Source organism: Mastigoproctus giganteus, chromosome 6, assembly GCF_048544385.1.
Source record: "Mastigoproctus giganteus isolate SK-2022 chromosome 6, ASM4854438v1, whole genome shotgun sequence".
Classification (NCBI taxonomy): Eukaryota; Metazoa; Arthropoda; class Arachnida; order Uropygi; family Thelyphonidae; genus Mastigoproctus; species Mastigoproctus giganteus.
The window spans coordinates 152,959,320-152,977,876 of record NC_143580.1 but is presented as its reverse complement, the minus strand read 5'-3'; the positions used below and the strand labels follow the sequence as shown (position 1 = coordinate 152,977,876).

The window sequence follows — 18,557 nt, the reverse complement described above, 5'->3', positions numbered from 1 at the left end:
GGATGAATGTTTGATAAATAAATTGTGGAGGTCCTGTTGCTTGTCCTACTTGATTCTTGGAGACCTGAATCCATTTGATTTTTACTTGTGAGGGTTATCTAAAATTGGTTGTTTATGTGACATCCACCAACAACTCTGAAAATGCTTTGTCAACATGTAGAACAAGGATGCCAGCAAATCTGAATAATATCTGGAATATTTAAACATGGGAAGTCATTATAAGGCATGTATTCAAGCACAAGGTAGCATTTCCTTAAAAGGTAAATAATTGTAGGAACACAAAAGAAGCTGTGACTCAAAAACAAAGTGATTTTGGCCATATGATTATGTAAACTTTTAAAATTATTTTCAGGTCTTGAATCAGTCCTGAAAGCATGGCTCATATGTTATGAAACCCTCTTATCAGGGAATCATTTATAAAGTGTATAGTATTTATTATTGATTTATAATATAATATTATAAAGTTATAGATGGAAAACAAATATAAATCAGCAAAATATAATAAGGTATTTACTTTTATTATTATTTTTTTGTTACAGTGCCATTGCTTAATGGCATTTCATAGTCAGCTGCCACTAGTCTTAAACAAAACAATGCAAACCAGGACCTACATATATATTACAGTCTGCACGAAATTGTTCTTTGGAGATATACTACAACCAGATGCATCCAACTGATATTTAGACTAGCATGATTCATCACTACTTGTCACTTCCCCCCCACTGTTAACAGGTCCATTGTTTCTGCTCTGTGCACCACAGTGGTCATATTAACTGGAGTCCTGACACAATAGCCGTACAACAGCTTAATTAGAAACGGGCAATATCTTTACTAGAGGGACATATAGTATATATATTGCTAAGTTGCACATAGTTGCCTAATATTGTGCTCCACAAGTAGTTTTATCATTTACTCCTTACTCTAGTTATACTAATTTTTGATAAGTGATGTGCCTGGAAAGGGGGCTTAGAGGGGGAACAGGCAAACTGTGTGTTATCAGACATTCAGTCTAAAACACTGATGAATCCAGTATTTCTATTTCAGAAGATTTAGGAGAAGTTAGGGTTATAATTTTGTACTGAAATTGAAATTTTATTGAAATTAAATTGAAATCATGACTCAGACCAGAGCAGCAAAGCAAATGGCTCAAGCTAATGGGAGTGCTGTGGCTCAGAGGAGAACTGAGGGGGGCAGTTGCCCTCTGAATCACAGCCTTTTAAAATGCAATGCTTGCATGATGTTTGTGGAGCAATCGGGTACAGGACATGATATTGCCATGGGGGATGTCTTTGTGTGTGCACGATGCAAGGAGTGTAACTAAATCAGGCGACAACTCAGCGTTATGGGCCTATACGAGAGCTTGAAGGAAATAAATTGAGGGGCCCATCAAGCTCTCAGCTGCCCACATCAACGCCAGAGCTTGCACTTGGTCATCAGGCAACACAGAGGCAGCCCCCTAGGCAGAATGCGCTGGTCCTACAGGAACTAGTAGTTGTTGGTGACTCTATTGTCAGGGAAACGGGGAACATGCTTTGTAAAAAGGATAGGTGGAATAGGACCAGGGTATGTCTGCCAGGGGCAAAGGTTGATGACGTTGTAGAGAGGATATCATCTTTTAAGGGCACAAAAGGTGATATAGTTGTACACGTTGGCACTAATGATATTAAGAGTAGGAGACCGGCGGAATTACTTAGCAAGTACAGGTCACTGTTGAAAAAAAGCCGTGAATTAGGGTTGAACTTGAAAGTGTCTGCAATTCTGCCCAGACACGATAGGAGGGAGTATATGATGAGAGCCTTGTCGATCAATTCGGCCCTGGAGGGATCGTGCAAGGCTCAAGGGGTAGAATTTTTTTCAGCCTGGACTGTACTTGTTAACAGGAGAGATTGCTTCTACAGGGATGGGATACACTTAAATAGAAAGGGTGCAAGAATTTTTGCTGATGCTGTCGAGGCAGTGTTAGGTGGGTTGAAAAACTGCTAGTTGGGGGGGGGATACAAGGACTAATAGATTAACAGTAGCCACTGGCAGAGGTGGAAGTGATTCTTGCACTGCTTCTATTGAAATGAGCAGAAGCCTGGAAAACAAGATGCAGGATATTTCAGAGACTGCTGGTAGTCATTGCGGTACAAGTAAACACATGGGTTGTGTTAGGGTAGCTAAGAATAGAAACAGGTGCATGTATACCTGCGTGTACACCAATGCTAGGAGTTTGGTAAATAAATTTGATGAATTTGAGGTATTGCTCAAAACATCAAAGGCAGATATTGTTGGGATATCAGAGACGTGGTGTCACACAGATATAAGTAATGCGGAACTGGAATTTGGGGAATACAATGTGTATAGAAAGGACAGACAGGACAGGAGGAGAGGAGGGGTTATGCTATTAATTAAGAAACACATAAAGTCCAAGGAAGTGAAGCCAGTGGACATCGATGGACAGGGCAGTGTCGAGTCAGTTTGGTGTGACATAAGCATAGGGAAATCAAAATTGAGAGTAGGAGTGTGCTATAGGCCTAATGACTCTGATGAGTATAATAAGATATTGTACAGGGAAATAGAGTGGGCCAGTAAATCAGAGAGTCTTATAATGGGGGATTTTAATTTCCCAGATATTGACTGGAATTTGTGGGTTGGTCACTCGCACACTAGCAAGGCTTTTGTGGATTTATTGGATTACTGTTTTCTACATCAGCATGTTCGTGAGGCAACAAGAGGGAGCAATACTCTTGATCTGATTATCAGTAGTGATTCTTCATGCATTAAGAATCTGCAGATAAATGAACCACTAGGTGGCAGTGATCACAGTGTGTTGAAGTGGGATTTACTCAAGGAGGTAACTACCATCAGAGGTAAAGGGAAGGGTTTTTGTTTTCGTAAAGGCGACTATGATGGTCTGAGACAGTATTTAAATTCTATACAGTGGGACCGACTGATGATGTTACCAACAGCAAACTCAAAATGGGAAGCATTCAAGGAACTAATCTTGGAGGCTACCAGGCTTTACATACCAACTAAGAAATATTGTTCAAGGTTTAGGCCTAAATGGTTGTCAGATGAATTAATGAGACATGTGGCAGAGAAGAAAAATGCATGGGATACATACATACAAATTAATGGGTGACATGGAAGCCTATGATAGATATAAGTTGGTCTGTAACCAAGTCACAAAGGAGATTAGGCAGGCAAAGGCAGACTACGAAAAATCCTTGGCAAAGGATGCAAAGAAAAACAGAAAAGAGGTCTTTACATATTTGAACTCGAGAAGGAAAGGGATGAATCAGATTGGTCCACTGGATATTGATGGTTCAACAGTTGAGGATCCTGCTCAGGTGGCTAACAATCTAAACGAGTATTTTGCATCGACATTCACACATGAGGAGTTATTCAGGAAGGAGAATGATGTAGGTAAAGTAAACATTGGCAGTGAGCTGGATGATTTTGTAATAACTGAGAGGAAAGTGGAGGAGAGATTGTTGATGATAAACATAAAAAAGGCACCTGGGGTGGATGGGATCTATCCAGTTATATTAAAGGAGGCAGCAAAGGAAGTATGCAAACCCCTAGCCATAATTATGAGAGCTTCTTTGGACTCAGGGGAGGTACCCATAGACTGGAGATGTGCAAATGTAACCCCAATTCACAAAGGAGGATCAAAGGCTGACACAAGTAATTATAGACCTGTTAGTTTAACTTCTGTTCCAGGTAAATTAATGGAGGCACTGGTTAAAGAAGCACTGCAGGATCATCTAGACAAGAATTCAGTTATAGCTCAGACGCAGCATGGTTTTGTTAAGGGCAGGTCTTGCCTGACCAATTTGATTGGACTATGATGTAGTCACAAAAGAACTGGATGCAGGGAATAACTTTGATATTATATATTTGGATCTTAGAAAGGCTTTTGATACTGTTGCACATGGAAGACTGCTGCACAAATTGGAGCAGTGTGGCATTGGAGGCAAATTGCTGCTATGGATAAGGGGTTGGTTGTGTGGCAGAAGACAGAGAGTGGTAATCAATGGACACTGCTCAACGTGGACTAATGTTATTAGTGGAGTTCCTCAAGGTTCAGTGTTGGGTCCGTTGTTGTTTTCGGTGTTTATGAATGATATTGATGATGGGATATCAAGTTTAATGTCCAAGTTTGCAGATGATACAAAGGTTGGCAGGGTCGTTAAGGACACTACTGACGCTATGCTGCTGCAACAGGATCTGGAAAGGTTGAACAGATGGGCTGAGAGGTGGCAAATGAAGTTTAACATTGACAAATGTAAAGTACTACATATGGGAAACAGTAACCCCAGAGCAACGTATCAACTCTGCGGTACTACACTGACAGTGGTGGAGAATGAAAAGGACCTGGGGGTAATTGTGCAGGCAGATATGAAGTTCTCTGAGCAGTGCAGACGAGCTGCAAGAGTAGCTCATGGTGTCTTGTCAATGATATATAGGAATTTTTCTAGCAGGGATAAGGAGGTGATTATTCCCTTGTATAAGGCAATGGTTAGGCCACATCTTGAGTACTGTATACAGGTCTGGAGGCCTCATTTCAAGAAGGATGTAGAACTGCTGGAACGGGTACAGAGAAGGGCAACAAGATTAGTGAATGGAACAAAGGGTTGCTCTTACGAAGAAAGGCTTAAGTTTTGCAAATTACAGAGTCTGGAGACTAGGCACTGGCGAGGTGATCTGATAGAGGTGTATAGGGCTTTGAATGGTTTGAGCATGCTCAATGCCAATGGGATTCTTCATCTTGCTCAGAATAATCACCTAAGAGGGCATAAATTCAAATTGAGGAAGGACGGATGTCGGATAGATGTGCGGAAATTTGCCTTTGGCCAGCGGGTGGTTGGTTGGTGGAACCGACTTCCATCACTTGTTGTTGAAGTTGATAGCCTAAATAAATTTAAAGCTCAACTGGACAGGTATTTCGAACGAACAGAGGGGTGAAATGGGAGTGTGTTTTTTTTTTTTTTTTCTGGCTGATGCTGAATAAGCTTGCTTTCTTGCATCATATGCCTCTACTAATGCTAATGCTAATGCTAAGGGGTAGGTACCCATAGACTGGAGATGTGCAAATGTGACCCCAATTCACAGAGGAGGATCAAAGGCTGACACAAGTAATTATAGACCTGTGAGTTTAACTTCTGTTCCAGGAAAATCTATGGAGGCACTGGTTAAAGAAGCACTGCAGCATCATCTAGACAAGACTTCAGTTATAAATCGGACACAGCATGGTTTTGTTAAGGGGAAGTCTTGCCTGACCAATTTGATTGAATACTATGATGTGGTCACAAAGGAACTGGATGCAGGGAATAACTTTGATATCATATATTTGGATCTTAGAAAGGCTTTTGATACTGTTGCACATGGAAGACTGCTGCACAAATTGGAACAGTGTGGCATTGAAGGCAAATTGCTGCTATGGATAAAGGGGTGGTTGAGGGGGAGAAGACAGACAGTGGTAATCAATGGACACTGCTTATCGTGGACTAATGTTATTAGTGGAGTCCCTCAGGGTTCAGTGTTGGGTCCATTATTGTTTTCTGTATTTATAAATAATATTGATGATGGTATATCAAGCTTAATGTCCAAGTTTGCAGATGATACAAAGGTTGGCAGGGTTGTTAAGGACACTACTGGCACTATGCTGCTGCAACAGGATGTGGAAAGGTTGAGCAGATGGGCTGAGAGGTGGCAAATGAAGTTTAACATTGATAAATGTAAAGTACTACATATGGGAAACAACAACCCCAGAGCAACGTATCAACTCTGTGGTACTACACTGACAGTGGTAGAGAATGAAAAGGACCTGGGGGTAATTGTGCAGGCAGATATGAAGTTCTCTGAGCAGTGCAGACGGGCTGCAAGAGTAGTTCGTGGTGTATTGTCAATGATATATAGGAATTTGTCTAGCAGGGATAAGGAGGTGATTATTCCCTTGTATAAGACGATGGTCAGGCCACACCTAGAGTACTGTATACAGGTCTGGAGGCCTCATTTCAAGAAGGATGTAGAGCTTCTGGAATGAGTACAGAGAAGGGCAACAAGATTAGTGAATGGAACAAAGGGTTACTCTTACGAAGAAAGGTTTAAGTTTTGCAAATTACAGTGTCTGGAGACTAGGCACCGACAAGGTGATCTGATAGAGCAGTATAAAGCCTTGAATGGTTTGAGCATGCTCAATGCTGATGGGAGTTTTCCTCTTGCTCAGAATAATCACCTGAGAGGGCATAAATTCAAATTGAGGAAAGACAGATAAAGGATAGATGTGCGGAAATTTGCCTTTAGCCAGCGGGTAGTTGGTTGCTGGAACAGACTTCCATCCCTTGTTGTGGAAGTTCATAGCCTAAATAAATTTAAAGCTCAGCTGGACAGGTATTTTGTATCAATACCGGTACTGATACAAAAATACCAGTTTTTCATTACTAATTTAAAAAAAAAAAAAAAGTTTATAATTTAATGACATAAAGGTTATAAAATCAGCTTTATGTGATTATGATGTCCTTATCTCTACTAGCAAATGTTCGATAAATCATCGATAGGACACCATGTAACATTGCAACCTGTCCACAATTCTCAAACAACTTCATGTCTGACCATATCGTAACTCTCAAGTCCTGTTCCTCCACTACTGACTGTAGTTCAACTCCACCAAATGTATAAATTATTTTGGGGTTGCTGTTCCCCAGGTGTAAGTCCTTGCATTTTGCTGCCACTTTTCTGACTATCCCGGAAGTCTGTCTAGGTCACTCTGAAGAAGCTCTGCTTGGCGGCAATCATTAACTACTCTACTGATCTTTACATCATCTGCAAGTTTAGACATCACACCCTATATCCTTTCATAGATGTCATTTAAGAGCGTTTTTTTGCAGCTAATCAAATACTGTATGTACCAAAATTAGATCCATTTTAAACAATCATACTATTGATTGCTTATGTTTCTTAAGAGCTAACTTTATTTGGACAGGTAGTGTGGATGCTTAAACATAACTAAACTTTGCAGTAACAATATGTATTTTTTTGTTTTGAGAATAACTGTATTTTTAATGATTTTTTTCAGAATATTTATTATTGCAATAAATGTTTATTTAAAACTTGAATTCAAGTAATTACAGTACTTGTTTTTTCCTTACTTTATTGCACCTAACTGTCATCAAAATTTATTGAGAAAAACGTTTGTTTTTGGAATACCGGTATCCCAGTTTCATAAATTAAAAATACCGAAATACTCATATTAAGCTTTTGACCGGTATTGTAAGCCTTATATTCCACCTCTCAACATTAAACCTGGCCTAATGAAGAGGTAAGATGAATAAGAGGATTTCATCACTTAAGTGAGACATTTCCAACGTCAGTGCTGCAAAAGTGAAAGGGGGGAATCTTTGTAGGGCCTCAAATCAGAGCTTCTGTGGAATGAAAGCTTTGAAAAATGCCTCAAAGTATTGGAACTAAAAGCATGGCTGGCTTTCAGATAGCTTTGTAGAAATTTTATGTAATCACAGGTCACCTGCATATAAAAACTAAGTTCATAAACTGCTCAATGCATATAAAGAAATGGGATGTTGTATGTCACTGAAACTTCATTTCTTGTATTCATATTTAAGAGTTCTTTCTTGAAAACCTTGGTGAGTGAGTGAGTGATGAGCTGGGGTGGGGAGGAATGATTACAACAAGATATTAAGTCAATGAAAAATTGCTACTGAAGTTTCTGTAAGGAATGTGCATTATCTGACTACTGCTGGATGAGGTGTATAAGGCCTTGAATGGATTGAGCAGGCTCAATGCTGATGGGATTCTTCCCTGAGGGGCATAGATTCAAACTGAGAAAAGATGGTTGTAGAATAGATGTGCGGAAATTTGCCTTTAGCCAGCAGGTATTTGATTGCTGGAACAAACTTCCATCTGTTGTTGTGGAAGTTGATTGCTTAAATAAATTCAAGGCAGAACTAGACAAACATTTGGAACAAATGGATCAGTGAAATGGGAAGGGTTTTTTTTTTTGAGTGTTGCTGTATATAAGCTTGCTTTCTTGCATGTTATGCCTCTACTAATGCTAATGTACTGTGACACTCTAGACAAATTTGAAAGTGTCTGCAATTCTGCCCAGACACGATAGGAGGGAATACATGATGAGAGCCTTGTCAATCAATTCGGCCCTGGAGCGAATGTGCAAGGCTCAAGGGGTAGAATTTTTTTCAGCGTGGTCTGTGCTGTTAACAGGGATGGGATACACTTAAATAGAAAGGGTGCAAGAATATTTGCTGATGCTATCGAGGCAGTGTTAGGTGGTTCGGAAAACTGCTAGCTTGGGGGGAATTCACAGACTAAAAGATTAAAAGTAGCCGCAGGCAGAGGCGAAGGTGATTCTTGCACAACTTCTATTAGAATAAGTAGCGACCTGGAGCAAGGGGTGTTGGGGGTTTCAGGGATGGATGGCAGTCATCCTGAAATAGGTGGGTATATGGGATGTGTTAGGGTAACTAGGAATAGGAGCATGTATGCTTGCATGTATACCAATGCTAGAAGTATAGTAAATAAATTTGATGAATTTGAAGTGTTGGTCAAGACATCAAAGGTGGATATCGTTGGGATAGCAGAGACGTGGTGTCACACAGATATGAGGAATGCAGAACTGGAATTTGGGGAATACAATGTGTACAGAAAGGATAGACAGGATAGGAAGGGAGGAGATGTCATACTGTTAATTAAGAAAAACAAACTCAAAAGAAGTGCATCCAGTTGATATAGGTGAACAGTGCACTGTTGAGTCAGTTTGGTGTGACATAAGCACTGGAAAGCAAAAATAACAGTAGGAGTGTGTTATAGGCCTAATGACTCGAATGAGTACAATGAACAATTGTACAGAGAAATAGAGTGGGCTAGTAAATCAGAATGTCTTATAATGGGGGATTTTAACTTCCCAGATATTGACTGGAACTTGTGGTTTGGTCACTCGCACACTAGTAAGACTTTTGTGGGTTTATTGGATGGTTGTTTTCAGCAGCAGCATGTTCGAGAGGCAACCAGAGAGGGTAATACTCTTGATCTGGTTATCAGCAGTGATCATTTGTGTATTAAGAATTTGCAGATAAAGGAACCACTAGGTGGCAGTGATCACAGTGTACTGATGTGGGATATACTTAAAGATATAATTACCATCAGGGGTAAAGGAAAGGGTTTTTGCTTCCATAAAGGTGAGTACAGTGGTCTCAGACAGTTTTTGAATTCTGTACAGTGGGACCAACTGACGATGTTACCAACAGTAAATTCAAAGTGGGAAGCATTCAAGGAATTAATCGTGGATGCTACTAAAAGATTCATACCTATTAAGAAATATTGTTCAAGATTTAGGCCTAAATGGTTACCAAATGAACTAATGAGACTCGTGACAGAGAATAAAAATGCATGGGATGCATATAAATTATCAAGCGACTCAGAAGCCTATGGCAGATATAAGCTAGTCTGTAATCAGGTCACCAAGGAGGTTAGGCCGGCAAAGGCAGATTACGAGAAATCTTTGGCAAAAGATGCTAAGAAAAACAGCAAGGATTTCTTTACTTAATTCTTCTCTTTCTTGGTGATTCCTTTCTACTTCTTACTCTCTCTCTCTCTTTCTCTCTCTCTCAAGGTAACTTGGGAATTTTTTTTGTCTGGTGCAGCACAAGCCTTAGGCTTCCTTGCATCATATGGCTATTAATAATAATAATAATAATAATAATACTTATATAAACTCTAAAAGGAAGGGGATGAATCTGATTGGTCCACTTGATATCGATGGTTGATGATCCTGCTCAGATAGCAAACAAACTGAATGAGTATTTTGCATCTACATTCACACATGAGGAGTTATTAAGGTTTGAAAATGGTAGCAGGGTGCTTAATGATTTTGTAATAACTGAGAGCAAAGTGGAGGAGAAATTGTTGAAGTTAAACATAAGAAAGGCACCTGGGGTCGATGGGATCAATCCAGTTATATTAAAGGAGGTGGCAAAGCAACTAAGCAACCCTCAGCCATAATTATGAGAGCATCCTTGGAGTCAGGGGAGGTCCCCATGGGCTGGAGATGTGCAAATGTATCCCCAATTCACAAAGGGGGATTGAAGGGTGACACAAGTAATTACAGACCAGTTAGTTTAACTTCTGTTCCGGGTAAAATAATGGAGTCACTGGTTAAAGATGCATTGCAGGATCATCTAGACAAGACTGCAGCAATAATTCAGACACAGCATGGGTTTGTTAAGGGAAAGTCTTGTCTGACAAATTTGATAGGATATTATGATGTGGTTACAAAGGAACTGGATGCAAAAAATAATTTTGATATCATATATTTGGATTTCAGGAAAGCTTTTGACACTGTTGCGCATGGAAGACTATTGTACAAATTGGAGCAGAATGGTATTAAGGGCAAGTTGCTACAATGGATAAAAGGATGGTTGAGTGGGAGAAGACAGAGGGTGGTAATTAATGGGCTAATTAGTCTACTAATAACTCCACTAATAACATTAGTGGAGTTATTAGTAGTAGTGGAGTTATTAGTGTTATCACTAATAACACTACTCCACTAATAACATTAGTCCACTTCGTGGACTAATGTTATTAGTGGAGTCCCACAGGGTTCGGTGTTGGGTCTTCTGTTGTTTTGTATATTTATCAATGATATTGATGAAGGTATATCAGGCTTAGTGTTGAAGTTTGCAGATGATACAAAGGTTGGCAGGGTTGTTAATGACAGTGTGCTACTGCAACAGGATCTAGATAATTTGGGCAGATGGGCTAAGAAGTGGCAACTGAAGGTGCCACTTCTTGCATTTGTCAAGGCACCTTGACAAATGCAAAGTACTGCATATGGGTAGAAGGATCCCCAGAGAAAGGTACTTCACTTAAGGTGGTAGAAAATGAAAAAGACCTGGGAGTAATTGTGCAGTCAGATATGAAGTTTTCTGAGCAATGCAGACAGGCTGCCAGGGCAGGTCATGGGGTTTTGTCAATGATATATAGGAATTTTGCTAGCGGGGAAAAGGAGGTGATTGTCCCTCTGTATAAGGCAATGGTCAGGCCATGCCTTGAGTACTGTGTACTGGTCTGGAGGCCTCATTTTAGGAAGGATGTAGATTTGCTTCAGCGTGTACAGAGAAGGGAACAAGATTGGTGAGGGGAATGAAGGGATCTTTTTACCAAGAGAGGCTTAAGTTCTGCAAATTGCCGCAGCTGGAGACTAGGCACCTGCATGGTGATCTGATTGAGGTGTATGAGGCCTTGAATGGGTTGAGCACTCTGAATTCTGATTGGATCCTTGCACTTTTTCAGATTACGAACCTAAGGAAGCATATATTAAAATTAAGAAAAGACAGATGTAGAATAGATGTGTGGAAATTTGCCTTTAGCCAGCGGGTGGTTAATTGCTGGAACAAACTTCCATCTGTCGTTGTGGAAGTTGATAAGTTAAATAAATTTAAGGAGGAACTGGACAGGCATTTGGAGGGAATGGTGTGATTTTTTTTTTGGCTGATGCTGCATAAGCTCATACACTTGCTTTCTTGCATCACATGCCGCCACCACCACCACTACTACTACTACAAAGTGTACCCAAGGAAATCATGTACAGAAAATTTTTAAATTGTTCGTATCTTTTTTACAATAGCATACTATATTATTTAAACTGTAAAAGTTATAAAATAATTGTAGTCAGCCTTGTGTGTTTTTATTTGAAATAATCTTAACTTGTACTAATACTATCAATAGTCATATTGCAAAAACTACAAGTGTTAGGAAAAAAAGCTTAATTCTGTTGGCTAGTGCTATCATATCTAAACTAGTTCATTTAAATTTATTTAAAAAAAAAAAAAAAAAAAAGAGGTGGGGAAAAGAGAGGAAGCTAGCAAAAACACATCCACCACATTGCCCATTCATTTCTACAACCAGAGCATGGCAACAAACATAATGTATAGTGCTTCAGTTACAATATATGGGATATGGATGTGAAAAAAAAAAAAAAAAAAAAGCAATAATTATAATTGCTGGATTTCTATTGGTCTGATTTTGATAAAATTTGGGAAGGCTTAACAAATATTTCTGAAAGATCTGAATATAAAATTTCATGAAAATACAGCTGCTGGAAGTTGAGTTATTACATGTGGATGGATGAACAACGAAATAATATTTTACTGGATTTTTATTGGTCTGATTTTAATAAAATTTAAGAAGACTCAACAAATCATTCTATAAAGATTTGAATATAAAATTTCATGAAAATACAGCTGCTGGAAGTTGAGTTATTACATGTGGATGGATGAACAACGAAATAATATTTTACTGGATTTTTATTGGTCTGATTTTAATAAAATTTAAGAAGACTCAACAAATCATTCTATAAAGATTTAAATATAAAATTTCATGAAACCCATCTATTGGGAGTTGAGTCATTACATTCGGATGGACAAAGAAATAATTGTCAGATTTCTATTAGTCTGATTGATTTTAATGAAATTTGGGTGGAACAATAAATGTTTCTAAAAGGTCCATATATATATCATGAAAATCCATCTACTAGGAGCTGCATTATTACATGTAGATGTAAAGACAATAGATGTATTATGCACATATGCTAACAAGCCCAAAAACAGACTATGTTGATGACTTATGCACATTATGTGTGTGCACAAGATGAAATTTAGAATGGACATTATCCAATGGCTATAGCAGTTAAGCATTCATAGCGACGTCACTTTTTGATCTTTTATGTTGGCATTGCATGCAAAAATGGAAAGTACAAAAAAAAAAAAAAAACCCTACTGCTACCAGGGGATATTTGGCACTGTGCTCACACCAGATTATAAATCTGATCTCACTGTGTGACCCTTACCGATGATTCTGAGAGGATTTAAAAATGGTGAGGACACATGCAGTGAAGAGATGTTAAAAAGGTACTCCAAAAGAAGGATCATGCTTTGTTTCTAAAGCTTTTTTTACCATGTTGGTAGTTAGATAATACTGGTGTTTAAAAAGGACCACTTTCTTAAAATGGGCTACTGTTGGGGGGGGGGAGAGAGAGAGGGAGAGAGATGAGGTAAGGATGTTTGTAATCAATTTTTATGCAGGACAAGACAAGGCTTTTCCACACATTGTAAAGTAACTCAGCTGCTCTTGTTAAAAAGGATGCGAAAAATAATTTTGATATTATAAACTTGGATTTCAGGAAAGCTTTTGACACTGTTGCACATGGAAGACCACTGTACAAATTGGAGCAGAATGTAACCATTCTGCTCCAATGGTCACTGGATGTGGTTACAAAGGAACTGGATGAAAAAAATAATTTTAATATCATATACTTGGATTTCAGGAAAGCTTTTGACACTGTTAGGCATGGAAGACTACTAACAAATTGGAGCAGAGTGGTATTAAGGGTAAGTTGCTACATTGGATAAAAGTGGGAGAAAACAGAGGGTGGTAATCAATGGGTGCTGCTCTTCGTGGACTAATGTTATTAGTGGAGTCCCCCAGGGTTTGGTGTTGGGTCCACTGTTGTTTTGTATATTTATCAATGATATTGATGAAGGTATATCAGGCTTAGTGTCGAAGTTTGTAGATGATACAAAGGTTGGCAGGGTTGTTAATGACAGTAATGGAAGTGTGCTACTGCAACAGGATCTAGAAAATTTGGGCAGATGGGCTGAGAAGTGGCAACTGAAGTTTAACATTGAAAAATGCAAAGTACTGCATATGGGTAGAAGTAACCCCAGAGAAACGTACCAACTGTGTGGTACTACACTTAAGGTGGTAGAAAATGAAAAATACTTGGGAATAATTGTGCAGTCAGATATGAAGTTTTCTGGCAATGCAGACAGGCTGCAAGGGCAAGCCATGGGGTTTTGTCAATGATATACAGGAATTTTTCTAGCAGGGAAAAGGAGGTGATTGTTCCTCTGTATAAGGCAATGGTGAGGCCATGCCTTGAGTACTGCGTACAGGTCTGGAGGCCTCATTTTAGGAAGGATGTAAATTTGCTTGAGCATGTACAGAGAAGGGCAACAAGATTGGTGAGGGGAATGAAGGGATCTTTTTACCAAGAGAGGCTTAAGTTCTGCAAATTGCAGCAGCTGGCACCTGCGAGGTGATCTGATTGAGGTGTATAAGGCCTTGAATTGTGATCTGATTGAGGTGTATAAGGCCCAAGAAACCTATATAGGGAAAAAGAAATCCAAAGAAGAAAAAATTAGTCAAGAAAAACTTGTCATGATGAACCGAAGACAACAAATGAAAAGCAAGAAAAACACTGACAGAGAGAAAATTGAGTATACTGAGTTATGCAAAGCCATTAGAAAGAGACTCAGAGAGGACATAAGAAGATTTAACACAAGAAAAGTAGAACAAGCATTAAGGGAAAACAAAGGATTTAAATCAGCAGCCATGAGCAGTAATACAGAAAGACAAATGATACTGAAACTGAAGAATAGCGATGGTGTACTTATAAACAGCAGAGAAGGCATAATTCAAATAGCAGAAGACTACAAGGAGCAGGGGAATGATGCCAGCAGTGGGGAAGATGGATTGCAAAGTAGCAACACATACGACATACCCGATATTCTTCCTGAAGAGGTAGAACATGCATTGAAGAAAATGAAGAATCAGAAAGCCCCGGGGGACGATGAAGTTACTGTAGAGTTGTTAAAATTGGGAGGAAGAGACATAACACAAAAACTGGCACGGCTCTTCACAAAGTGCATTAGAAAAGGTGTGACGCCTAAGCAGTGGAATAATGCAATCATAGTTCTGCTGCATAAGAAAGGAGATAAATCAGAAATTGGAAATTATAGACCAATTAGCTTGTTATCCCACATCTACAAGTTGTTCACTAGGGTCATTACTAACAGATTAGAAAGAATACTTGATGAGAATCAACTGAAAGAGCAAGCTGGCTTTAGGACAGGATTCTCAACTATGGATCACCTTCACATAATATCACAGCTAATGGAGAAAGCAAATGAATATAAAACACCATTATGCCTGGCATTTGTGGATTATGAAAAGGCATTTGACTCCATACAGCATAAGGCAATGTTTCGGGCACTGGAAAGACAAGGCATTGATACCCCATATATTATGATTTTGAAGAAAATATATGAGTGTGCTACCTCCTTTATTAGACTAGACAAAGACAGTAGGAAATTTAAAATTGAGAAAGGAGTTCGACAAGGAGACACAATATCTCCGAAGCTGTTTACTGTTGCCCTTGAGGAAGCTTTCAGAATATTAGACTGGTCACAGAAAGGAGTCAATGTGAACGGAGAGTACCTAAACCATTTACGATTTGCAGATGACATTGTGGTCATAAGCCACGATTCCAAAGAATTAGAGGAAAATCTTAATCAGTTATGCACAGCTAGTAAGGATTTTGGACTAAAGATGAATATGGCTAAAACAAAAGTAATGATGAACAAGTATGCCACAGAAAGGGAAATAATGATTGAAGGAGCAGTAATTGAAAAGGTCGAGTCGTGTACAATTTTTTGAAGGACTCTGAACAAAAGTTAGTGTTTCACTTCATCTGCAAGTTTCAGTTATGCACAGTCTGAATGCAATAAGTGTGGAGTGCTGGCTTGCCAAACAGTTATTTTTGGTATGTTAAGTTGCCTACTACCCTCCTGCACCAATTTCTGCAGACTGGGAAAAAATGATTGTCTGATGTCTTCAACACATTCTTTACTCATAAAAGGTCTGCCAGTATTTTTTTTCCCTTTACAAACAAACCACCATTCACAAAACACTTGCACTAATCGAATCGATGTCACACAGATTTTGTTTCACAAAAAGCTAACATACAAAATGTCTTCTCTGGCCAAACACCAATTCACAATACTGAGAAGTGTAATGCCACTTAGAGTAGGTTGCAACTTAAGTACCAGGCTGGAACGTTTTAAGTTTATCTTTTGAAATGGTGTATATTTTAGCCATTACTCTGTGGAATAAAAAGATTAAAATTGTAAAGCTCGTGCAAGGACACCATATATATATATATATATCATTTTAATTTCTTTTGTAATTGTAATAAATAGACAACAATACATAAATGTTCCAATTAATTCAATTTGCATTACTCACAACAATGAATTTCAAGCAAACTTTGTTGAAATTCTCATGCTTACAATATTAAAAAGGAATACCACAGTTTCCTTATTCTGCACAATTTTATATATTTGTTGAAATACATTTTATAACCACAGGACATTTATTTCTCAATGCCTTTGGATTAGTGATTTTAATAGAATAAATATACATTAGCTACTCACTTGTAGAAAGTTTTCATTATATGCTGATGTCTGGCTCCAGTTCCATTTTTGCTATGCGAAATACTGATTGAAGATGCTAGTCTGCCATCGTGGATCAACTTTTTTTTGGTTTGTTCACTTTTAGGAGGGAAAAAGTCTGTTCACAAATAAAAGTAGAACCAAACATAGCAAGCACTTTATTTCTCGAACATTATCTTCATTAAGCAAAGTATAGAAATTTAATACTGAAACTGAGTTGAATTGCTCCTTAAGAAGTGTACATACTGCAAGTCAATTCCATTTGAAGATTACTTGGTACTTTATCGATGACAAACGAAAAAGGGATTGATGTTACAGTTAAATCGTACTTTCAGTTTTTTGTTTTTTTTTTTTTTTAGTTTGGAAGTGATAAAATTTTTTGTGAAAACTGAAAAAAAAAAAAAAAAAAAAAAAAGACTGAACTGCTTATTATTAAACTGTTCTTGAAAAAGTATCATTTGTATTAAATGATGTAACAGTTCTGTATATATCATGCATCCCTTTGCCTTTTGTAGCCATTAGGGTGTAAATTATACATACAGCCCATTACATCCATAGCAAATGCAAAAATCACATAATCATTCTTGATATTTGAAAGTTTCTTTTCTAATATCCACAATACTTTAAAACTGTACCTAAAATAAGTTTGTGTGGTAAACATTGAAGTAATTAGTATTTATATATTCTAACATCCTCCAAAAGGGGCTAATAAATTTCTAGTGGTTTAGATGCCATCCATGAATATGCTTCACAATTTTATCAAAAATATTCACAACATATCAAGTTGAAGTAATCCCTTGGGAAAGATTTCCTGGTTGATTATATAATGGAGTAAAATAATTTACTGACCATATTTGGTCAGTCATTTTGATTTGGTATTTTATCTAACCAGTGAAGATGCTATATACATTATATGTATATATATATATTTTTTAGCTACTCCAACATTTTTCCCTTCCATACCTGGGTAGCCATCAGTTGTCACAACTTGTTTTTTTTCCATGTGACTCATTTATTCAGTACTATTATTTGATGCTTCCAGTAGTTCTTTGAAAGTACAGTGCAGTGCAATTGCCAATTTCATTGATTGCATGGAAAGCAGGTCATCAGGCAACACATGTCAATCAGTTGTGCCATGAATAAATATTAGCAGTTGCCCCAGTTTTTATATAATGTTTGTCATCTGCACCAAGAAAAAATATTTGAAACTGGTTACTTAGTTTTAAACTTCAGTTTTTGGCAATATACCTTGAATACATCTTTTATACTGTCAAATTTTTGTGGATTAGCTTACATTTTCATATAATTATTTCTTGTCAGAGCACAACATTTCAGCACAATATATCAAACAGTTAGCCATAAACTTTCCTTTTGCAGTGCTTGCTGTTTAGTGTAAAAAATCCTGCTATCTTTCATTATTACTTCTTATACAAAAACTTTGGTGAATATACCATACTTTATTTTCCTTCTATTTAATTGCAAAATATCCTCTCCCTTTTATTCCATCTTTGTTCAGAGGAAGAGTTTATATTTAACATAGTTAAATACAATCTGTAGTTAAATGATAATTCAAATTATTTTCTGTTTTCTTTACATATTAAGCATACTGTTTTTGCATTACTTATTTTAAAAAGATGTATTCCATCAGAACATTGACAATGGTTAATAAAGATTCTGAAAAACCTTTGTTTCCAACTTGCTTTTCTGACATGTTCACTGGCACAAAGAGCTGTCAGTTAATGACTTTAATATTTAATCTTGTGGTCTGCTATGTGCATGTGCCAATCATAGGTAGGTTTCATACTTTTATTCACTGTTACAATAAATAGCACTAATTTTATGCTGTAGACCTCTATGTATTCCATCAATTAATGGTGAATAATTAGCTGCCTGTGAATATGTAAATTACTGATGAAACCAAATTTTATTTGGCATCAAAACTTTTCTTCATTTCGTGTAAACCTTCAAACTGTCATATGAACAATCCTACTCAGGACATAATTATTGCAAGTGTTTGAAGGTATGATTGAATCAAATCATTCTGATTTCTAAAAATTAATATGGGAGAGGGGAATATCTCCTCTCTCCATACTAATTCATCCACATATCACATTGCTCAAAATTCGAGAAATAGGAATGACAGCCCTATCAAACTGTAACATATCTGCAACTAAAATATGTCCATCTAACACATATTTTACAGTTGTTAGATACAGACACCAGACAAAAAAAATTAGTCCATTGAAGTAA

At 37.7% G+C, this 18,557-nt stretch overlaps 1 protein-coding gene across 5 annotated transcripts in view; it reads right to left on the bottom strand.

The window, feature by feature from the left end:
- Positions 1 to 18,557, bottom strand: part of LOC150084661 (regulator of G protein signaling 7-like) — a 759,190-nt gene that overhangs the window by 16,319 nt on the left and 724,314 nt on the right. Inside the window, exon 16 of one of the 5 annotated variants that reach the window (XR_016547071.1) lies at positions 16,290 to 16,425. The exons of 3 other annotated variants lie outside the window; for them this stretch is intronic. Coding sequence is in view for 1 of the 2 variants with exons in the window: in XM_090375404.1 (XP_090231530.1) it covers positions 16,404 to 16,406 (3 nt within the window). In the remaining variant the exon portion in view is untranslated. Of the gene's footprint in view, positions 1 to 16,289; positions 16,426 to 18,557 lie in introns of those variants that run through there. One more of the 5 variants, XM_090375404.1, reaches the window with a different exon arrangement.